This window comes from Rissa tridactyla, chromosome W (genome assembly GCF_028500815.1).
Source record: "Rissa tridactyla isolate bRisTri1 chromosome W, bRisTri1.patW.cur.20221130, whole genome shotgun sequence".
Taxonomy (NCBI): Eukaryota; Metazoa; Chordata; class Aves; order Charadriiformes; family Laridae; genus Rissa; species Rissa tridactyla.
Window position 1 is genome coordinate 4,439,969 of NC_071496.1, and position 24,307 is coordinate 4,464,275.

Sequence of the window (24,307 nt, forward strand, 5' to 3'; positions counted from 1 at the left end):
AGCTGCAGAGAGCGAGAAGGTCTCCCCTCAGCCTCCTTTTCTCCAGGCTGAACACCCCCAGCTCCCTCAGCCGCTCCTCACCAGACTTGTGCTCCAGACCCCTCACCAGCTCCGTTGCCCTTCTCTGGACCCACTCCAGCACCTCAAGGTCTTTCTTGTGGTGAGGGGCACAAAACTGGACACAGCACTTGAGGTGGGGCTTCACCAGTGTGACGGTCACTGCCTTGGTCCTGCTGGACACACTATTCCTGATACAGGCCAGGATGTTGGTGGCCTTCTTGGCCACCTGGGCACACTGCTGGCTCATATTCAGCTGGCATTCACAGGAACAAATAGGGTTTACTGCAGTGACAGCCTTTGCAACCTGAATCAAGTGGCACTTGTGCCCTCTGTCCCCTCCCAGCCACATTCACGGCGGTAGTGCTTGTGCCAAGGTGGAGCAGAGGGAGCAGTGAAGCTGCGCTGACATGGAAAACACCCAGCTGGCACAGCAGAGGGCAAAACTTCCACCCCATCTCTAAAACTACCCCCATATGCAGAAGAAAGAATGGACATTTTCCTTAAGAAGGTGAGTCCATGCCAGATTTGTTGATGTTTTGTAAGATCAGGTCAAGCCAAACTTGATTAATATGGCCCAAGCTGAGTGAAAACAGAGATATATGTTCTCACTCCTCTGAATGGTTAGTACCAGTACTGGTTGCGGAAGATTCAGATGTAGAAATAGTCAAGGGTTGTGAGAAAGGCAAATGGACAGGTTTGAGTGTCATAGACAGATGTAGTCATAGAATCATAGAATGTGTTGGGTGGGAAGGGACCTTTAAAGGTCAATTGGTCCAACCCCCCTGCAATACGCAGGGACATCTTCCACTAGATCAGATTGCTCAGAGCCTCATCAAGCCTGGCCTTGAATGTCTCCAGGGATGGGGCCTCCACCACCTCTCTGGGCAACCTGTACCAGTGTCTCACCACCCTCATTGTAAAGAACTTCTTCCTAATGTCTAATCTAAACCTGCTCTGCTCTAGTTTAAAACCATTGCCCCTTGTCCTATCATTACATGCCCTTGTAAACAGCTCCTCCCCAGCTTTCCTGTAGGCCCCCTTCAGGTACTGGAAGGCCGCTGTAAGGTCTCCCAGGAGCCTTCTCTTCTCCAGGTTGAACACCCCCAACTCTCTCAGCCTGTCTTCATAGAAGAGATACTCTAGCCCTTGGATCATCTTCGTGGCCCTCCTCTGGACCCACTCCAACAGGTCCATGTCCTTCTTGTGCTGAGGGTTCCAGAGCTGGAGTCATCCAACATTGTCTCCTTTTATTTCACATTACAGAACATCTTCTTTATTAACACATTTGATCTAATTAGCATGAATGATGCATCCACGGGACTAAACCAGAAGCAGTGATGAACAAGTGGATATGGGATAAAGCTCTCCATACCTGGTGGTCCATACAGCAATAATCCTTTCCAAGGAGACAGAATGCCTGTAAACAGCTGGGGGTACTGTGGAAACAAAAAAAATTTCAGGGATTAAAAATGTATCATCTATAACAAAATACAAAGGATTCTAACCCCCACCCCACTGCTCCTAACGCATTCAGGAAACCTACGAAATTTGAAGGGACGGGGATAAAAACCCTCCAAAACAATATTATATATCCGAATACTGAGAAAAATACTGCATTTACCATTTGAAATCTGTTCTAAGTGAATTCCTCAAATGCAATCGCTTTCATATTCTCTTCTAGAAGTCATTTTCCATTGAATTCACGTAGACCAAATCCAGCGCCTCTTACATTGCCAGAGATGCCAAAGAATAGGACCCAACAGTTACAATTTTAATATTAAAAGGCCATTTTCCTACAGGAGAATGCGTATGCAACTGTCAGATGAAACAGGAACAGTTCTAATATGAACTGCCTACAAAAGCACAGAAATAGTGAGAACTCTGTAATGACAAGGAGAATTCTAACGAGCCCAACACTGGTTTTCTCAAGACTATTTAGCGCCTTACCCTGATGGGATAAACCACCGCTTCCTTGACTAGCCTTTTAGCTGCATCCAGTCCAATAATATCACCCCACTTCACGTTTGGATTATGGAGATAAATGTCCTGCAACATACATCGCATCCTGTTAGTCAAACTTAAGTTCTTACTGCACTAGGATAACGGAAGTAAACTTCATAACGGAGTTGAGTCTTTATGAGTGTTATTAAGTGATACAAACTGTATTATTTAACCCTACGTACTAGGGACCTCCCAAGAGGAAAGCTTACACGACAATAATTTCTACAGGAACTGCTACATGGTGCCTTGGCTTCCCCCCAAGCCCCTAGCTTCTCTATGAGCATATACCCTGCCAAATATATATCCTGAGCAGATCTGCTTCTCAGATCTGTTTTCTGTTAGTTGGTTTTAATAACCAGCTCACACATGACGAGCTATCATGATATAAAGCCTAATATTTTGTCTCTGATGCTGGCAAGTATCGGACGTTTTTAAAAAAAAAAAAAAAAAAAAGTATAAGCAATAGGAGTGACACGTCGGTTCATATTTCCATCCACCAAAATCTGCAATCGAAGGACTTTGTTCATTAAAATTACATGTTAGTCTTTGAGTTCAAACACCCTTTGACATTAATTCTTCAGTGGATTTTTCTTACCTCTTTTTTGAACATGCTTCTTCTGCAGTAGAGTTCTACGGTTTAATCATGTGCAATGTGAAAATACTTCAGTTTGTGTTAAAATTGATGCTTAGTAACTCTATGGCTGCACCGATTACTTATAAGTAACAGTGAAAAATTGCTATTTACTCCACACTATGCAAGATTTTATACGCTGCAAGAAAAGGTGCGAGAAACTCTGTAACAGGAGGAAAATTTTGCCCTAAGCATCTATCAAAAGATAGTCGGTAATTAGTCTATGCCCTGAAGCACTCACTAGATTAATTTCATTTAATTCACCGAACTTTCCAAATCTTCTATGAATCTTTCCATTTGCCTTAGTAATATTTGGTGACTTGGCGTGCCAGAGACTAATTGTTCTGCAGAAAAATACCAGATACTCAATACAAATACTTGGGATAAATTCTGCTCTCCAATAAAAACAGGCAGTCCCCAGAGACCGAAGAAAAATTATGTGCTTATATCCGAGGGGAAAGTTTTATTTAATACGATTAGAAAAATTATTTATATAGAGTAGATTACACTTTTCCCTTTCTATTAACAGCAAATGAAGATGAATCAGATTTATGACACTAAGTAGAGACTTCCATAACTGTTTCCAAATTAAATTAGATTGTGTTGTGAAATAGATACCACATGCTATTTATTTTTATTGATTTACACAGTGTTGATTACCATAGCAACTAGGAACATATCAGCGCAATTTAAAAAACATACCATAATGAAGGCTAAAGCAACCTTATTGCTTTTTGCTAAAGCAGCAGCAAGAACAACACTATTTTAAGGGTTTACCATAAATTAAAAACGAGGCAGGAACTGAAATGAATGAGAATTTTCTTATTTTCAGGTTGGAAATGTCTTAGACTTCGGTTCTACTAAACTGCAAATCCACAACTTGCAGACCAAGAATTTGGGCCATGCGCAGCTATAAAAATCGGTCAGCAGAAATCTTCCAGGCTTTTTAAACAGCTGATTTTAAGTTGGGAGCAACAGCTGATACCATTTCTGATGCTTATATCCAGAAAGAGTCACAACACTATCAAATATTGATAATATAAAGCCTGTTGGACAAGTGCCTTGTGGGGTTCGGGAGGTGATGCACGCGAAGCATTTACCTGCTTCGTAGCCAGGCTCATCCCCAGTAGCCCAAGGCCCGTTTGCTCGACTGCACCTCGACCCATTGAGTGAAATGAAACGGTGCTGAGGATGTTGGGATTCCATACTGCCCGGCCTGGAAGGATCCCCAGTCTGCCCTGGGATACAGTGTGTTACTGATGCTGTTCGTGCAGCTCCCGTGCCGGGATGAGGGAAGGGCACTGCTTGCAGAGCCTACAGTAACAGCATCTCTCAACAGCCCCAAGCAAGAGGAGACAAGGAGTCCAGCTCATGCGGGCAGCGCAATTATAGAATCATAGAATTGTGTAGGTTGGAAGGGACCTTTCAGATCATCGAGTCCAACCATCAACCTAACAGTGACAAAACCCATCACTAAAGCATATTGCTAAGCACTACATTTATCTGTCTTTTAAAAATACCTCCAGGGATGACGATTCCACCGCTTCCCTGGGCAGCCTGTTCCAACGCTTGATAACCCTTTCAGCGTAAGAATTTTTTCCTAATATCCATCCTAAATGCCCTGCCGCCATCCTGGCGCAACTTGAGACCACTTCCTCTTGTCCTATCACTTGTTACTTGGCAGAAGAGACCGAACCCCCCTGGCTACACCCTCCTTTCAGGTAGTTGTAGACAGTGATAACGTCTCCCCGCAGCCTCCTTTTCTCCAGGCTAAATGCAAGGCACAGGACTAGTACTAAAAAGAATGTGGGAATATCAGCGTCTAATAAATTCGGTGCATGGTATCTAGTAGATAGAATCAGGATATTGCTGTGATGCTGGCACACCATCCGCACTGAATGCAGCCCAACGCCTTGAATGGAAACTGCACCCACAGAGTTGAATCAAGGTTTTTCCCACCATTGATCACAGTTAGATAATACATTAGATTAGCTGGTATTAACTAATATATTTAAATCTCTTTTTCCAGTACATTTTCCGTAGCAATAAGAACAAAGGGAAAAGCTACGACAGTCTCATGGGTACAGCATGATTAGATTACATGTTCCCCACTAGAAAGGAACGGTCTTAATTACTTCCTCCCATTGTGTATCAGAAAGAAACAGCGTTACGTGTAAAGAAATGACTTGTTGGGAGCTGCACGATAAGAAAAATAGCTTGCACATTCAAGAATAAGCACTATCAGTGACAGTAAGAAGAAACAAACAGCATTCTCAGATGACAAAGATAACCAAGACCTCTACACAACCAAAATGGAGATCTGATCTTACTTTGCTTACAACCGTTGCAAGTTCTCTCATCTCACCAGTCATGCCAATAAAAGCACTAAGGGGTTTCAATAATCGTTCCTAAAAAAGACAAACATAAGTTCTTGTCAGACTTCGATTATTTTTAAACAGACGAACTTTGAAATAGTTTCAAAACAGCTGATACATCATAATAATATCAACTTTTAAAGCTGGAAAAATATGGATAATAATAAAGATTTTCAAGTAAGCCATATTTGCAGTAACTCATCTTTTCATCTGACACAGTCTTATCCAGAATTAACATTAAAACGAGCAGCTCTGTTGTTGCACATGTAATCCTACACGTGCCCAAGATAGATTAAGAAGAGTGAAAAATATAACTATGGGTCACCGCACTGTCACATTCTCCGATTTTAAAGTCTCTTCACGTGTAGCAGTTGCCGGGCGGAGTGGCACTAAGTAAGCTCTCCTAGAAGCTATGGGCTTGTGTCAAGGAGTGATTTAATTCACTGAAAAGTTTCTATCTCAACCACCTAAACTCTGTTCTTGTCTCAGCTGAGGTGAACACCAAACGACATACTGATGGGCTTTTCTGGTGAATCATATGGTATCACTTGTATTTGTTGTTCTGTTCAAAGAGTTAACAGCTGTCAACAAACTAGATCAGTATCAAGTATTACTGTCCACTAAGAAGGAAATACGCTACTCGGAAATCTAAGCCCTTTTTTAGCATTTGGGAACGAAGACAACGTCACTGCAGTATTTTATTTTGTTCCTGGTTATATCAAACTGATGTTCCAGTTTATTGCATAGAAATACGGACAGAAACACTTACTGAAGGATCTGGATCACAACTAAGGCTGTTCAAGGCTATTCCATTTGATGATACTTTGACAGCATCCTGGATCATCCCATGGAAGTCAATTACTTGGCCCTAAAGGAGAAAAAAAGTGTTTCAATAGGCTTTAACTGTTAGAACTGCAGTGGACCAAATTTTGCTTGCTGTTACAGTCCTAAATATGGCAAAACCTGACCACAGAATCTGTGGTAGCAATGAGAAAAGAACGCGCATCTCCTCGGTCATTGCAACAATTTAACCGCAGAGTCTCTTATCATCTCATTCAGGAATTTGAAATTTGTCTTCAATTTTAGTTATTACCTGGGTTTTAAAAACTGAAACATTCCTCCTTCTTGACGATGTTTGAAATACTATTTAATGCAAGCAGAGCCTCCAAAGCAAACAATTACTGCCCAGATCATAAAATTGAGCCTTCAGCTAGTTATACAACACCACCTTATATAAAAATATAGGCAAAAAGCTTGCATTTGATATTTGTGAAAAAACTTTCACGTGCTTTTTCTACATATAAATTTCTATTATAAGTCACATACTAGGTTTCCGCCAACCCTTCTTGGGTGAGTGCTGTCTCCTCCAGTTTTGTCTATTGCTGAGATGCTTAAGCCAAAGTCAGATTGCTCCAGAGTAACTGCACCGTCGTTGTTCTAAAGAAAAAATCAATTTTAAAACAGATGCGTTGCCAAGTAGATGAGTTTCAGATATCTCATTAGAGGTATGATCCCACTTCTTCATACGTGCCCAGATGAGCTGTATCATCACGTGGAAGTTGCAAGAGTAATCCTGTATTTGTCAGATAAACACCGTTGTACATTTAGACTTCATCTGGCTGATGAGAGCAGTGGTGCAAGCCATGGCTCTAGAGCTCAGCATTCAAGTTATTTCACGCACAGAGCTGCCATTTTAAGTTGCAGAAATACACATTTTACATAGCTATGAGGAGAAATACTTAATGAACAGTGGAAACGACAGGCACAGCATGTCAACTCAGAAATGAGGAGCTATTTTAGGATTATAAGTTACTTTGACATTCACTTAACAGCAGTTGTTGCTAATGTTTTTTTGGTTTTTTTTTTAAAGGGTGAGAAGTGGTCAGAGTTGAGGTCCTCCCTACACAGGAATACACACAAGGACTGTAGCAGCGGGTCCAGAGGAGGCCATGGAGATGCTCAGAGGGCTGGAGCCGCTCTCCTACGAAGACAGGCTGAGAGAGTTGGGGGGGTTCAGCCTGGAGAAGAGAAGGCTCCGGGGAGACCTTCCAGCCCCTTCCAGTCCCTCAAGGGGCTCCAGGAAAGCTGGGGAGGGACTCTGGAACAGGGAGGGGAGCCATGGGACGAGGGGGAACAGTTTTAAACTGCAAGAGGGCAGATTCAGGTGAGATATTGGGAAGAAATTCTTTGGTGTGAGGGTGCTGAGCCCCTGGCCCAGGTTGCCCAAAGAAGCTGTGGCTGCCCCATCCCTGGAGGGGTTCAAGGCCAGGTTGGACGAGGCTTGGAGCAACCTGGGCTGGTGGGAGGTGTCCCTGCCCAGGGCAGGGGGTTGGAACTGGATGGTCTTTAAGGTCCCTTCCAACCCAAACCGTTCTATGATTCTATGATCATTCTAAGATTCTATGACTTCAAAAAATAATAACAAAAATAGGTTTCTCCTTCAGCCTTGCTTGCCCACCAACCTGCTGTTTTTACTCCCTCCTCTGTAAGGGATGATAATAAAGTAGTTTTCACAGCAATCTTACCAAAATGAGACTCACAAACATGAAAATTACAGAGCCAAATTACTCCCCCAACCTCAAACACCTTATGACTGTTAAGATGGTTACAACTGACACCAGACTTTACACTTAGTTTTTCTGGCACTAAAGGATGAATCTACTGGTATATAATGGGACAACTCTGGTTGCTTTCAGTATAGGTGGGATTATATGGCTCCTTTTCCTCTAATTTTTGTTTGTGACTTGCTCCCCAGCTCACAGCCAGAAAGCACGAAGTCTTGCATCTATAACCCTTAAATTACACAGTTAGTAAACCCCATTAGTTACACGATTTTTAATTATTACACAATTATTAATTGTGTAACTCACACCCTCTTCCTGCCTATAGCCTCTTAAAATAAAATCACATTAATTTCAACTGTGATGTTGCCAAGATAGAACACGTTTAAACCTGTTTGGGGCTCTCCTTGATGGATGATTTAAATTCTGTTGTACTCCCAGGTGAAGTTTTTGACAATGGTCTTTGCACTGTCTGATGTTTGAGTCTTGGGAGATGCTGAGAAGAGCTTGCTACCCTAGAATAAAAAAAAAAAAACCAAAAATAGTATCTTGAAAGGCTTTCACAACTTCGTTTTTCCTTCAGAATACCAAAAGATTAAAAGGCAGGGTTTTCAAATAAAGGAGTCTGGGGTTAACTTTACTCCCACTGAAGTTAAAGTATCGATTTCAATCACAGCAAAGTTCAATGCTCACTGCTTTTAAACACGCCACCCTATCTTAGCCCTACTGCAGAAACTTTGTAAGTTGTCTGTATCTCCATATTCAGAAATAAATCTCTATTTTCCTCGAAAAGATACAGAAAAATGCACCACGCAGCCAGCAGCATGACTCTAGGATTTGGTATTCCTGTGGTATCACAACATTATGTTAACCACACTGCACACCGCGTATTTTATAGGAAAGTTTTCTGCCCAGAGAAAACCCCACGCATTTCTCTTACCTTCTTGGTCTTCCTCCAGTGCTCGGCTGTTGTTTATTTTCCGCTGTGGCAAAATTAATATTAAAATAGAAAATAATTAAGGATATAAAAAAGGGAAACTTGATTCCCCCCCGCCCCCTTCAAAAATAGTTTTGAGCACACATTAACGACCTTGGAAATAACAATGCCTAAACAGGAACAGCATGATTATAAGCAATGCAAGCTTGCAAAAAAGTTTTTTGAAAACAAACTGATATTGGAGAGAGCAGTTTGGCTTCAGCCTTGTTAAATTTTAGGCTCATTCAGTCTCTGGTTTCTTTGCTTACATTTTAAAACTAATGTCATTTTCACAGTAAAACGGACACTACCAGATCAAGCACAACAAACTAATTTAATATATCACACTGAATGCTTATTTAATGCTAATAATTCTTTCATGCCTGAATTGGGAAATTAGAATTTACCTCACTCTTCTTAATAATAATTTTATCATGTTCAATGTACCAAGACAGCTTAAATGTCACAATGCAACGGTGGTTATCAATCTATGTTATTTTCTGCACTTACATAATTTTAAACAATTTCTGTCAAAGAAAAGCTTTTTTTTTTTCCCACAAAACGTCAAACTCACGAAGCCCAGATGTGAGCTCAAAAAGCCGAAGGTTTGTATCATACTAGCATGCACCTAGTGTCTAAGAGTGGCTTTTTGGGAATTGTTTTTTCACTTGGATTATGGATCGAGCCGTGGCTACCACTCGGTTTGACTAAGTATGAGGTGACAAAAGTTTGTAATACATTTTCCTTCTTGACTCGTAACAAATCCCTTTGGTTTTGTCCTGAAAGGCCGCTCCTCTTTGTACGAACACCGACCAATAGGTTCTAGCCATAAATCTCTTTTTCATGCAGATAACGTTTGCTTCCAGCTGGTACTGATCTTCTACATCACCGTGAATGTAATGATGACTAGTAGCTTTAGTACCTTTCGAAACCATTTCACCTGTACAGGTAATTTTAATCTACTGATATGTTTCATTTACCTGTGATTTCAAAGTTGTTGGCAACCACGTGAAACAATGACAACTGCTCAGAGACGTTCCCTGCCAGTCACCCCCTTCTCTGATGATGATATTTTTCTTACAAGACGAATGGAGATGTCGGTGTTTTCTATACCCTCCACACTCTTCAATTCTCACACCGTTATTCTCAGGGCTTCTACAAATTACATTTTGCGCTCGAGTATAAAACCATTCAGGCTCTCAGGGTCATAAAAGAATGCTCATATTCTGATTTGCCTTATTCTGTTTCATCCATTTATACCTCAGACTTTAAGTCCTTTGGAGCAAATAAACCCATTACTCGTTTGGCACATTACCTTTAGTATATGAAAATGTGCAAAATAAATGGTTAATGAGACTAGTGGCGATAAACTTCTAAGCACTAGCTTGGATGAGCTAAGATATAGTATTTCATTTAAGTGCTTTATTTTAATTTAAAAATTAAATCGAAAATAGAGCAGCCTTACTATTCTCTCCCCATGAGAAGAAAGATATAAGATGTTAAACTATATCTATGCCATAATACTTCGCGCTTACGCAGCATTTTCCAGTATCAAAGCAGTTTTTAAAAGACCGAAAAATGTCACCTTCTTGTTCCTCTACATAAAGAGATGAGGAAGAGCAGAAGGGCTCAAAGCCCCATCTCTCAATTCTTATGTCCTATGTGCTAGAACTATAGCGCTGTAACGGTCAAACGCTGACGTGCACGAGAAGTGCAGTGTGTACATCAGGCAAATACACCTTTTAGGCTTTGAGAAACAAAAGCTTTCTATTTGGAAAACAGCCACATACCAGTGTCCAGGACTTTTTTGGTAATTTTAGGATACTTTTGAAATTTTACAAAGTAATAGCTTTCATATTCCATCAAAATCGTCTCAAGATCAATGTTGTCACAAACTTCAAAGCCACGTAAACTTAATTTCGTCTCTTGTTCCAAAGCATTTGCAGCATCGACATACCTGGTAATTTGAAAAAAACAAAGATCAAAAACCTGAGAGTCATTATCTTATTCTGATTTTTGAGAGAAAAAGCAAACAATAGCACTGGTAAATATATTGTATTTTTAACCTGTCCACAAACTCTATTTATTATAAAAGCATAAACTCTATTTAAAAACCCTTTGCTGATTGCTCTAAAGTAGTTTTAAATTATACAGGACAATTTTGTTCCAGAAACTGAAACAATTTAGCAAACTAAACTAGCAAAATATATAATAGTCGTTTACCCCTTTCTCACATCAAACCAAAGGGCCGTGCTGGCCACCCACCCAACAGAGGACAGAAGGACACATTACGGGAGGTCAGACACACACAAACCCACAAATGTAGGGGACTATTATTTAAAAAAACATACCCTTCCTCCATTAAATAATGCAAAATTAGAATGAGGAGATTTTTTCGACGAGCTTGTGTTCGCATCTCATCCTGTGAATTAAGACAGAACTCTAGATCAAATGTAATATTCTCTTTATTGCTCTGAACAGCATCTAAATGTAGCCTGTGGAAACAAACGAATTAAAACAACAGCATGTAAGAACTGTAAAACAACTCACTGTTAATAAACAGAAGGAAAGTGGTTTTCAATGTAATTTTTCTTACACATCATCAGGGCTACTGGATGGGTAGAAACCATTTCCTAGAGAAGAGGAAATTACTTTGAGGTTGAAAAAATAACTTACTTTCCTTACTATGGTTATGGACCTCCAACATGTTCAGGCTGCTGTGAAATTCAGGGTACGACACTTGCAGACCTCATGCACAGTGTCTCCAAGGGCTGTGCAGGGAAATCTTGTGCTCCAGCACAGCTGTGTCCTTGCCTCTAGAAGCTAGAAACCCATTTTCTGAGTGTTTGGAGAAGAAGGGATGGAGAAAAGGTCAGGGATCTGTGTAACTACACTACAAAGAGCAGCTGTACGCTGTTGGCACCTCCCAACTCACGGACCTTGACATATAAACACAAGTGAAATACAGAGTACTTGAAGAATTAGAAGTTTGGGATAACACCAAACATGCCTGATTTTAATACGGGAGTGACTAAAGTCATAGAATCACAGAATTATAGTATGGTTTGGGTTGGAAGGGACCTTAAAGATCATCCAGTTCCAACCGCCCTGCCCTGGGCAGGGACACCTCCCACCAGCCCAGGTTGCTCCAAGCCCCTCCAACCTGGCCTTCAACACCTCCAGGGATGGGGCAGCCACAGCTTCTCTGGGCAACCTGGGCCAGGGGCTCACCACCCTCCCAGCAAAGAATTTCTTCCCAATATCTCATCTAAATCTGCCCTCTTGCAGTTTAAACCCATTCCCCCTCATCCCATGGCTCCACTCCCTGCTCCAGAGTCCCTCCCCAGCTTTCCTGTAGCCCCTTGAGGGACTGGAAGGGGCTGGAAGGTCTCCCCGGAGCCTTCTCTTCTCCAGGCTGGACACCCCCAGCTCTCTCAGCCTGTCCTCCCAGCAGAGGGGCTCCCAATATGCCAAAATGTCAATATGAAGTACGTCCCTTGCATTTCTTCATACAGATCGGAGAACCCAAAGTCATTCACAAATGGTTCAGCGATAAAAACACGGCGGTGTAAAACATCTTTGCCATCATTCAGTGAAGCTCCATCTGGGGGAGCATAAAGCGCAGTATCACAAATAGCACAAGGGACACAGAAATCTTGTAAGATACTGGAATAAAGTCTTACTCTGATGAAACACACCATATGCGCCAAATGTCTGCAGAGAAACCCTGAGATTTTAGGGTCATAACAGAAGTTGCTACAGGGAAAGCTCTAGAAATCAGCATATCGACTTTGGTCTGCCTCATTGGGATTTGAAGCTGGGACCACAGGAAAAGCAGGTATGCCCAATCCCCAAATTTAGGCAAATAAATTATTTCCTTTCTCTTTCAGGATGCTGGCATTCAGCATTATTTATGAGGATCCAGTGTGAGCATGAAAGAGCAGCACTTATTCAGTGGATGGGGAAAGAGAGTAGGTTCTGTTGCTTCCATAGCACATAGATATTCCCGATCATGTTGCACAGGAGTGCATATACAGGCTCCCACTTACAATCATAGAATTGCCTACGTTGGAAGGGATCTTTCACATCATCTAGTCCAACCATCAACCTAACTCTGACAAAAACCATCACTAATCTAACCTATATCTCTAAGCACTATGTCTACCTGTCTTTTAAATACCTCCAGGGATGGTTTTTCTCTCTTCTACCCCAATCGAACGGTGCCTGAAGAATCAAACATCCCTGAGAAAAAGCCTAGCCCAAGTGCTAGGGACCCGCAGGAGACAAACCCACAAATCTTTGTCCTCTTCATACTGGAAACAGGGCCTCGGCATCTCTGGCGATGACTTCTGCTGCTCTCTGCCAGTGCCTGGCACACAAACAAGCCAAAGAATTACTACTGACCGAGGCTTATGTTTTTATATCCCACGGGACGTGTAAAAGGAATATCCATACGGAATGACAACTGCCCTATCCTTCCCGGTCTCTTGGAAGAAATTATCATTATAGTAAACTGCAGATACTGGAGAATCATTTATTCCTACAAGCAAAGGTGCTTTTGGGTGGTGCAACGAACTGGAAAACCAATTTACCTCTTTCCTTTGTCAGATTAGATCTACCTGCTCCCTTTGCTTCGTGCACAGCAGTGGATATAATATAACATTCTGCTGCTAATTAAAACTCTTGAGGTGGCATGATCAGCTGTTGTGCCATTTTAAAACTAATACCCCTCCGTGTGTTTGCCAACCTGTAAAAAGTGCCGGGTTGAACAGGCAAAAGGTCTCCTAGTAAAGCAGGTATTTTCTGGGATGTTTGCTTCAGACGTGGGGCCATCTAGTGACACAACTGTGAAAAGGACGGGCTTTGCTTTCAACGTTTCCTGCGGGGTGAAAGCGTATTTGTATTTCACGTATTAATAACAAGGTTGGTAGAAGCTTCATTCTGGTTTTCTACAGAAAGGAATCAAACTGGCTGGGGAAAAAGGAAGAACTCTTACGCCACTTCTAGCCTTTACTACTTTTTATTGTCTTGATAAAGTTACGCAGCCACTCTGAGTCCATAAGGAAGCTACTATACCATTCACCTTTCAGTAGTGGTACCAGGATGATTTTTCTAAATCATTTTAGGGAAGAAGAGTGCTGTGTAAATTCTTAGCAGATCAGTAACTCTTGAATGAAGGACACCAGTTCCTGAGAGGTGCTGCAACAAGCAATGAACCAATTCCGAGAACTGTTACGAGCAAAGGGAAAACACAAGACACCCGGGGATATAAGGATCTTTTCCTTCTTATTATTTTGAGATCCCGGTGTTTGGAAAACAAATTTTGAATTGTGGACCTTTCACCATTTTTCCTGGATGAACTGAATCTGCTGAAACAGGGTTGGAGGTGCAAGAAGGAAGCTGGAGTCATCACTTGCTGAGAGTCCCACTTGTACATTCTTCTAATGCAACCGCTCCTGCTGTTTTATGCTGAGAAAAAATAACTGTTGCGTTTGCCCACATATCAAAGGGCAAGATCACAGTTACACCTGAATATTTAAACACAGTATGAAAACACAGCGGGCCCCCACAGAAGAGAAACACGTCAAGTGTTTCATGTTTAAGTATTTACAGTAATACTCTGATGAGACAGGAATTGTATTTGCCTGGTGAACTGACAGGGCTTACAATCCGTGCTTGGAACTTTCCTTAAAGAGAATTTGTATTTTGGCGCGTCTTCTGCTGCTGTTCATCCCACCGGGTTATTTCTGCTATCCTGAGAGGTGTTTTAAGTTCTGCTATAGACAGCAATACCGTGATGGGCATCATTTCAAATATTCTTCTAGGTCGAGACTTGCTTTGGGTATAGGATAATATTGTGTCTATGCATGAGCAACCCACTTCAGCCTTAACATAATAACATTCTTGTTGTGTTGACCAAGCAGAAGCAAAAGTGAACCTTTACATCAAAAAAGAGCCCCATCTAAAAAGCAGAAGAGAGTTTAAACTGAGAGGTTCATTCTGTCTGTATCTTGTGTTAATAAGAATGCAAACAGCGATGGTTAATTTTAAGAAGTCAGACGTGTGTCCAAAGACAATTAACTAAGCTGTCAATCTGAAAAACAGAACAGAGATACCAATATAATTGGAAAGACATTGAGATTCTGGAGCAAGTCCAGAGAAAGGCAACAGACCTGGCAAGGGGTCTGGAGCACAAGTCTGGTGAGGAGCGGCTGAGGGAGCTGGGGGTGTTCAGCCTGGAGAAAAGGAGGCTGAGGGGAGACCTTCTCGCTTTCTACAGCTCCCTGAAAGGAGGGGGTAGCCGGGGGGGGTCGGTCTCTTCTCCCAAGGAAAAAGCAATGGGACAAGAGAAAACGGCCTCAAGTTGCGCCAGGGGAGGTTTAGATGGGATATTAGGACAAATTTCTTCATCAAAATTGTTATCAAGCATTGGAACAGGCTGCCCACAGAAGTGATGGATTGTTATCCCTGGAGGTATTTAAAAGACATGTAGACGTGGTGCTGAGGGACATGGTTTAGTGGTGGATTTGGCAGTGTCAGGTTGATGGTTGGACTCGATGATCTGAAAGGTCCTTTCCAACCTAGAAAATTCTATGAATCTATGAATTCTATGATCTATGAATCTAGATTCTATGAATCTATGAATCTATCTCTGGTCCCAGTTCTGTGAGGTTTCTATAAAACAAAGACAAATTAAGAATCTTTCAACATGTAACTGTTACCAAACCATAAATCTTGTGAGTCAGTGGCGCACGGACCATTGCTTTCTTGACCAACCCCACAAAGCCACGTCTCCCTGCCTTTCCAAGAGATAGAGGAACCTCTGTGCACCAGTGCCACCAGCAGCTTTAGCTGTCCACTTAAACAGCTCTCTGTCCATGCCGGTCTCCTTTCCTGAACTCCAGTTTATTCTCTAGGGACTGACCCCCACTGCAAATGTCCACAAAACAAGGCGCCTGCCACAGCACAGACAGATACTGACAGGGCCGAGGACTTCTGCTGTGTTTAGAGAAGAACTGGTAAATTTTACACGGCATGAAAAAAATAGGAGTACTTACGAGTACAAAGTTACTTAAAATTCAGTTTAGCTTTATAGTGATTTAGCCTTCCTGTTTAATTAGTATTTAGAATTGCATGTTGTTTATAGCCACTGGTATTTCAATAGATGTTTAAGTGTTTAAAGTTTAATAAGCTTCCATTCTTAAAAGAACAAAAAAATGTATGTAATTAAATTTTCAATTACTATAGGGGATTTGGGGGTCCATGCAATTAATAAAAGCTTAAGGCACTTAAGCGTGATCTTGTTTTAAAAACTAAATAGTTGAGCACTTAACTAATTAGCTCCAACACTTAGAGTGTATTTTATTTTTTTCTAGCTTAACAAAAGAGGGGTATGCATTCCTTTCTTTGAGCCGTTTAAAATTAAACTCTATTAGAGTCATGCATCTTTAAATGCAATTGTTTGTTAAGTCATTTCCATACCTTTTACTAAAATGCATTTACATTATAAATCGACTTAGTCTCTTGTGTAATTCTATCAAATTAACGGACCTACTAAAAGATTAATTTAACCCTATAATGTTTCATTATCATTTGACCCTATATTTCTACATGAATATATTCGATAGAACGAAGAAAAAAGTTACAGAGTAAGTCAGGGTCTGGGAAGCTTGGAAATAATAACTATGCTGCTGTAACGTTGTGTCCTTGCACATCCAACGGGGGCAGTCAATAAGATGAGTTCAGAGGGATCTGTGATCAGGAATTCAGACAAGAAGCAAGGGGTTAGCTCTGTAATCACACAGGGAAAGATCTTATTGTCATACACATGCAGTGGCCCCTGCCTCTTTTGCCTTTGGGATCCCAGGACGGCTGCCATGCATGGGACTCCTCAGGATAAAGCTGGCACCACGTGCCGGGATACAGAGAGGAGCTGAGGCATGACGAACTCGCTCAGTTTTCCTCCTTCCTCCACCACCCTGTGTCCCCAGCAGCTTTTCCTCCCCCCTAACCCTTTGCATCTTATATTTGCAGCCTTGCCAGGCTTTTTAGAAGGCTGATGTTCAATTATTGTTTGGCTTGCTGACAGTATTTTTCGAGAAACACAAGCAGAGGAGGGAAATGGTGAGTTTCAAACAATGTATAACTTGGCTGCCATTGAATAGAATTTCCCAGCACAAAGAAAAGGCGCTTCTTTCCTCTCTTCTCTCTTCCAAATTATACAAGCCTGCTGCAAACAATAGAGTTGGCAAAGCCTCTGAAGAAGGATTACAAATAGCTTTCATAATTAAAGACATACAGCAAGTTCACCACAGAAGTTACAGCTGTCCTAGCAGTAACACTAGAATGCATTCCAGAGGTGTTAATGTTTAAAATCTGAAGACATTTTACAATTTGAGTTTGGTGCACTAAAAACAGAAACCTTCCGATTTCTCCCCCCGTTGCAACAGTTTCATGCTGTCTTTCATTAATGCATGCTCTGATGTTAAGGGCCACTCACAGACCACTATTATTTCCCTCTTTCAACAGGAACATTGCTGAAGCCACATTTTACACTGCCAAAATTTCACTAATTTGAAGTGGTATGTGTTATGAATACATAAAAATGAATGGACACAAAGCGTGGAGAATTATTAAACAATACAAATTAAGGATGTTGAACTTAAAAATTAATTAACAAGCACTAATTCTCCCACTCATTTGTATGAATTTGCAAAGTTCTACTGCAGTTTACGACAATACTGCTTTTCCAGAGTCATTTACAGAACAAACACAGGAAATATTTAACAATTAAACCTGGTGAAATGCCTCACTAAACAGATTTCTTCAATCATAGCACTACACTGGGTAGCTGTGAACAGCTATAGAATTGTAATGCATATAGGGATTCATATTTATACAGGAATTTATTTTTTGAAACACCTTTCCCCAAACTGGTAGAAAATAATAACCTCGATTCAATAGAACAGATTAATGGAAAAAATGAAATACAGATAAGCATTGAGCTGGGGAACCGGGAATTCCAGTAATTATTTAGTGCTGCAAATTAAAGATGTAGCAGCCTAACTTTTAGATACTGCATTGGAATACTGGAATTCAGAAAACCAAAATTAAGTATCTAGGCACCCTCCCCAGAAGTCGAGAACCTTAGAGCAAGAATAAAAAAATCCTCTTGGCGGCTTCAGATTGTTCCTTAATTACTGACTGGCTTAAACAAAGTAGACTCCAAATTTCTGCCCCTCTGCAGAACATGAATGCCTCCCTCTACTCACTACCCAAAATATAAACTCTGATCTTCACATCCATCCTGCCAAAAGGCTATGGAGAAGTCAGCTTACCAAGCAAACCAACCCAAACCCAGCAGTAAAGCTCAGGGGGGAAAGGAGTTCTTCAGCTCCAGCTCCTATTCCCACAAATGGTTCTGCATTTTGCAAAAACATCATCCTTGGGACCAGGGCCACCCAAATCCCCGTTAGTGAGGTTACAAATTGAACCCCTTTTTCTCCTGTCTTCCTTCTGCACATTAATGCCATTTCAATGTCCCACCTCAGGGCACCATTCTCAGTGGCTGGCATATGAATACACTCTAGGCTTCAGCCAGAGACTGCGCTGGAAGCTCCCGTTCCTAAATACATAACCTACAAATCTAAGAGGTTGACGTAACCAAAAAATCAGCCTCAGAATCCCTCCCAAAACTACCTTTTTGTGAGCAACCCCATCCTATTCCGGCACACTGGGGATTTGTACATGCATACAGAGCACCTTTCTGGGAAGGGTATTTAGTAGTCCTGCAGTGCAGCTCAACAGCCTATCGTACTCCAGTTTGTAAGAAAGGCAGGTATTGCTTTTGCAGAGGAGAAAAACCGTTTCCATCAGAGGTGACATGGTAAGGGAATGACTAAGACAAAGAGGCTTCAGCAAAGGCTTGTAGAACATCTCTTATCACACAGACAGAAGGACAAACTGATTCATACTGGAGTAGTGTCTAGAAGGGTAGTCAAACATTTAACCAGGGCTAATGATATTAAGCAATTTTTTTGTTACCAAAAAGGAAGGAAATAAACTCGTCGCATAATCCCTTTAGGTGTAGCATAGAGAAGTAAACAGAGGCAGGACATGCGGGAAGAATTTTAGGCGCCTCGGACAGACTGTGAACCCTGGAGTACCTAACCAATGGGAAACAGGAGAGGGAAAAATTCAACCGGAATTAGGGAATAAAAAGGTGTGTTTTACGAACTGAAAGTGTGCCTACTTGCTAGGTCACCCGCTCTTGCAAGAACGTGAATAAAAATGTGCTTCACAGAGGATTCTGCCTGAGCCTATTTCATTCGGACCGGAACTTATTTCTCACAAGTTGAATCTGACCAGCAGATGGAAGCAAAAGAACAGGTTAAATAAAAATAGGAAAATCCTATTCCTGGAGCTCAACCCGTCCGTAGGATAGAGGCACGGTGGGACTGTACAGACCTGACTGATGGAAAAGGGAGCTGAGCGAGGAAGGAATACAGATTTGTCCCCTTTCGCTTTATCTCCTGCCACGACCCTCCAGCGGAGAGGGGCTGTGGGGAGCAAGGGCCTGCCCTACCCTGAGGGGCGGACAGGACAAGAAGCTCTCCCTTCCTGCAGAGGGCAGGCAAAGGAGAAGGGGGGACATGGGAAGCCCTCACCCTTCAGGAGAGCCAGAACCACCGCCACACCCATGACGCCGAGGGCCTCCATGCCCCACACGCGGCCTGCCCAGCCCCGGCCGCCATGGCACCGCCTCCTCCGCGCGCCAGCCCCCCGCGCATGCGCACTACGCACCCGCGCATGCGCAGACGTGCCCCCCGCCTGACGCGATTGCCATAGCAACGGGGACGCGCGGCCGCCCGGCCTGACGGTCCTTACCGCCTCCCTCGCCTGGTAGGCGGTCCTCAGCGTTTGGCAGGAGAGCTCCATCGCGGCGGGCAGCGGGCCCGGCCGCGGGCGGCTCCAGCCCGCGGGGGAGAGTCACAGCGAGCGCCCGGCCCCGCACCGTGCGGAGGCCAGCGGGCGCCGTGAGGGAAAAGCCCGCCCCGCCTCCCTCGCGCAGCCAATCGAGACGCCGAAGGGTGAAAGATTGCCCGAAGAACTGTCAAATCACGAGTGGAGCAAGGGGCGGCAGTTTAAAGGATGGGCCAATCAGAGTGGGGAGGAGAGGCGGGGCTGTTAGTAGTGCCGGCCAATCGGCTCCAGGCTCACCTGAGGAGGGAGGCGGGGTGCTTTGTCGGGCTGTGAGGGGATGGCGAGATGAGGGGGCGGTAGCGGGCCGGGCCGAGCCGGACCAACCCAGCCCAACCCAGCCCAGCCCAGCCCAGCCCAGCCCAGCCCAGCCCAGCCCAGCCCAGCCCACTATTAAACACGCCCAGCTCACCCAGACAGCCGAGATGCGCCGGAGGAGAAGCAGAGTGTGGTCGGCTCTTCGCATCAAGAGTGGTGGTGGGCCTTAAAATGGAGGCCACTAGTGCAGGACTGTGAGAAAGGCCCTCTTCGTGTGCCTGTTTAGCCTGGAGAAGACTGAGAAGGGATCTCGGCAATGTTGATCAGTATCTAAAGGGTGGGTGTCAGGAGGATGGGGCCAGGCTCTTCTCAGTGGTGCCTGGCGACAGGACAAGAGGTAACGGGCACAAACTGGAACACGGGAAATTCCATCTCAACATGAGGAAGAACTTCTTTCCTTTGAGGCTGCCAGAGCCCTGGAAGAGGCTGCCCAGAGAGGCTGTGGAGTCTCCTTCTCTGGAGGTACTTAAAGCCTGCTTGGACACGTTCCTGTGCAGCCTGCTCTGGGTGACCCTGCTCTGGCAGGGGCTTGGACTAGGTGATCTCCAGAGGTCCCTTCCAACCCTGACCATTCTGATTGCCGCAGCCTCCTGGGTTCAGGGTGTGATTTACTCTTGGGGTGATTTGTGCCTGCTGGAAATTGTCCTCAGTGCAGCTGGAGGAGAACATTAAAAAAAAAAATCCCTGAAAATACATGGAAGGGAGGTTAGAACATGCAAAAGGCTTTCTCGGTGACAGCCACAACGGGGCACAAAACGTGACAGCAGTGGTCAAAATGAGGAAGAGCGATCTGGTCCTCTGGTACATGAGCACTTCCCAGCAAGGCAGCTGCAGGTACATGCTCTCCCCAAGTCCTGCCCATGGAGACCAACAGTTACTCAATTCCACCAGCTGTTCTTCAACAGAGCAACTACCGGATTCTTCACATCCATGCTGTCCTACACTTGCTTAGCATCCTCAAACCCATGTTCTCCAGACCTTCCTCCACACGCCATCTCCTCAGTATAATCGTCAATACCCGAAAAGGCCTTATCCTTTTGGTGCAACCCTGTTCCTACTCTGGAATATTTCTCCAGCCCTTTTCTTAAACCTTCCCAATCCAGTATACACCAACACAAGCTTTCTGATCCCTCAAGCTCCCTTCACTAAGTATCTCCAACTGCACATACCTCTTAGAACCCTTCTCTCCTTTTAGTATGTCTTAATCTCCAGGATGTCCTAAGCAAAAATACTGCTCAGTTAGTTGTGCTGCAAATGTAATGTACTTCCATCTTGGTAAGCATGTAATTTAATACATATCTTTTTCCAATAAATTTGTCTCATAAAAGAAGTTTTCAAAGTGGATCAGATTAATGTTCCTGCATCCAACTTAGGTCCTCTCCTACTAGACTTTGTGTTTAGTTTTGTGGCCTTAATATGGTAGTAGAGTAAGTAATGCGTTCATTTTCCATTATGGGGTGCTTCTTTTTTACGGCTGTGAAAGAGAAGTTCCTGTAACTGAAGTTAGGATTCAAGCCATCCCAATTACGTTTCCAAGATCATATCATTCCTGTTGAGCGAATAGCCTGGGTTCTTGGCTTTGCTTGACTGAAGAGAGTTTTCTACCACGTCTCCTAAAGGGGTAGTCATATCTTAATACATGGTTTGCTACTGTTTTGATGGATAAAGTCTGTGAAATCCCCACAAAAGTTCAGGCGATTAAATCTGCAAGGGTAAAATTCTGCAGTTGAAGAGTGCTGGTTGGCAGGATCAACATGTCCCCAAGCAATTCAAGAACCTACAAAGAAACCTTGCTAGGGCACTCATTATCTAGGCCTTACATTCAATAAAAATAATAACGGTCACATAAACAACTTTATAGCAAACATTTAAATATTTCCCTGCTGTGCTTATAAGCAAAATATAGGTGTATCACCCTGGTATGTTAGGATAGGCAAGCAAAACTAATTAATGTGTATTTCATCATCAAAACTGACTAGAATATAAAAAATAAATAAGAACAAATTAGGTTTCCAATTTGCATTTTTTGTGCTAAACATATATCTACAGAGTCTGACATCGCTGTGGTTATATATATCTATATATAACTTTAGTGTATGTCTTGACATAACAGATTATATCCCATCTAAGCTCTGTTTTGTCAATTAGCTGCACAGAAAGTGCAGATACAAAGGACTCACATGAACGATTTCTTTCCAATAAATAGAGTAAATATTCAATTCTGAGTATCTTACCTTGTAATCAGACTGCACATTTTTATGGGCAGCACAGCAATTAAGGTGAGCCTCGGTGCTCTGACAGTTCTAGACCTAACACAAGAGAAGTGTGGGCACTGAGCACCACCCCGTTACATTTTTGCCATCCACCTTCTCTAGTGTTACGTTAAAAAATAAATGGCTATGGGATAGGAAAGCCGATGGAAAAGCCTCAGGCTGGCTTATACAGTTCTTTCCTTTAAACACAGTGCGCACAAAAAATCTACCTTCAACCAAGTTATCTTAGGTGCCCCCAATCCTATTACTGCTCGTAATTGTTATTCAGTTGTCATTAGCAGCTGGTTAAGCAGCACAGGAGGAGTTTGTTGAGGTGTAACACTGATGAGTGTAATTGCTGCAATGCTGGGAGCTGCTGTAGGATGGGGTTTTTTGTTTGGTTTTGTTTTTCTTAACCGTCTGCAGGGTGTTTGTGGGAGAGTTTATTTAGATGATCAGATGTCCCTACTTCAGTAGGTGACACAGCTGTGGGAAGAATCGGTGCTTGCATGGACATACTGTGCATAGTCCTAGAAAGATTATTAGAGAAGGTTGAAGCCCAGATGTATTTGGTCGTCCCCCCCCCCCAATAAGCCTAACTCAATTTAGGGGGCAGGATGCTTAGCACCTATAGGCTTCCTCCTTACCCTAATTAGAGCCTATTGGGAAAATGAACCAATTGCTGCACTGATATCCTCTCAGATGGGAGTGCGAAGTGGCTGCCCTGAAGAAGGGCAGGTTGCCTGCTCCTCTGATGGCTGATGTTGGGCTGAGTTTTAAAGCCTGTATTGTACAATCAGAAAAGGCTCAAGGGGAGAGTGCGGGGAATGCTTTAGGAGCTGCAGCAGTGGGGGGGTGAGAGGAGAAAGAGGAGGGGAAGGAAAAAGTATCGGAAGTGGAAGTACAGGAAGTAGCAGTATCATCAGAAGCTGGAAAAATGTCTGACATCTGAGGTAGGTTTCTTAAAAGTTTGGTGGGAAACAAAACGTTGGAAAGGTTGAAGCATTGGTAAGCTGCTAAGATGATGTGGTATCTGGGAAGTGTAAGTCTGGAGTTGTGTGTGTGAGGAATTCTTGAAAAAACCAGTGGGACTTTGAAGAACTCAAGCAAAAGGTGAGCCTGATTCTAGTTACTGAAAGAAACAGATGAGGGATTTGGGAGAAGCATTGGTGTGGAGATGAAATAACGGCGTAGGAGAGGAAAGGCCTGTGCTTTTGTGGAAAAAACTTGAGGATCAGAAGTATGGAATATGTGTTTTTTCAAGGGCATGGCCCCCATGATGAGTAGGAGAAAGGTTGTGAGAGAAAGCTGGGGGAAAACAAAACACGAGAAGAGATAAGAACTCTTAAGGAATTCTTTTTTTCTTCAAGTAAAAAATGAAGACAAGCTAATATTAACTTCTTCTTATCTTATGCGTGTGAGGCGTTAAAAACACAAACTACAACCTGTTCGCTCTTATCCCAGCGGATATTGCGGATGAGATGAATGGGAAGGTTGAAAGATGTGGTTATGGGGTGAGCGGTGAGTGTACATGAGAAAAGAAATGCCCGGCTGTGGTGTGAGCTCGAACATCGATGTCTTTCCTGGTGCATTTGAAGGAAGAAACATGTGAGGGTGCGCTGAAAGAAGAAGAGAGAAGGCTTTGGGCTGGTGTGTACTTTAATGATCTAAGAGATCCCGACCTGCAGCTCGCCCCTTTGGTCTGGTATTGAATTGCAGGGAAAAAAGAAACGTTTGATGGTCTTGGGAGCTGGACTCCGGCAGCGGTGTGGCAGGCAGCATGCTTTATTAGGCTGTGAATTCCTGGTTTTGACTAACAAAAGAGGTTTGCAATTAATAAAGTCCTTGTGTTTAAATCTTTGAGGAAATGACTGTTATAAGCACAAACCGGTTTATGTATAGGACTAGCTACCTGCAGTTATGCTTAAAAACTTCAGCAGAACAAAAGGTTTATCTTGGACTAGCTGATAGTAAATAAAACGGAAAGTTATTGGAAAATTACCACTAATAATGTTAATTATTGAGTTCCTGTGCATCCAGATACTGAGCGACCATGGCCAGCGTGTACCGTGGGTATCAGTACCCTCTGTAAAATCTCAATTATTTGTTGCCAAAAATTACCTGCCGGAATCCCTCCCAGGAGAGCGTGCTGT

At 43.0% G+C, this 24,307-nt stretch overlaps 1 protein-coding gene across 3 annotated transcripts in view; it reads right to left on the bottom strand.

The window, feature by feature from the left end:
• LOC128902025 (katanin p60 ATPase-containing subunit A-like 2) overlaps window positions 1-19,628 on the bottom strand; it is a 39,175-nt gene extending 19,547 nt beyond the window's left edge. Inside the window, exons 1-10 of one of the 3 annotated variants that reach the window (XM_054184307.1) lie at window positions 19,492-19,628; window positions 10,956-11,026; window positions 10,395-10,561; window positions 8,569-8,611; window positions 8,020-8,143; window positions 6,394-6,504; window positions 5,837-5,935; window positions 5,023-5,100; window positions 2,008-2,106; window positions 1,433-1,496 (exon numbers count right to left, since the gene is read on the bottom strand). In XM_054184307.1, coding sequence (XP_054040282.1) covers window positions 1,433-1,496; window positions 2,008-2,106; window positions 5,023-5,100; window positions 5,837-5,935; window positions 6,394-6,504; window positions 8,020-8,143; window positions 8,569-8,611; window positions 10,395-10,561; window positions 10,956-11,026; window positions 19,492-19,542 — 907 coding nt within the window. In that variant the 5' untranslated portion in view covers window positions 19,543-19,628. Of the gene's footprint in view, window positions 1-1,432; window positions 1,497-2,007; window positions 2,107-5,022; window positions 5,101-5,836; window positions 5,936-6,393; window positions 6,505-8,019; window positions 8,144-8,568; window positions 8,612-10,394; window positions 10,562-10,955; window positions 11,100-19,491 lie in introns of all 3 variants that reach the window. The other 2 variants (XM_054184308.1, XM_054184309.1) reach the window with 2 other exon arrangements.
• Window positions 19,629-24,307: the final 4,679 nt, after the last annotated feature.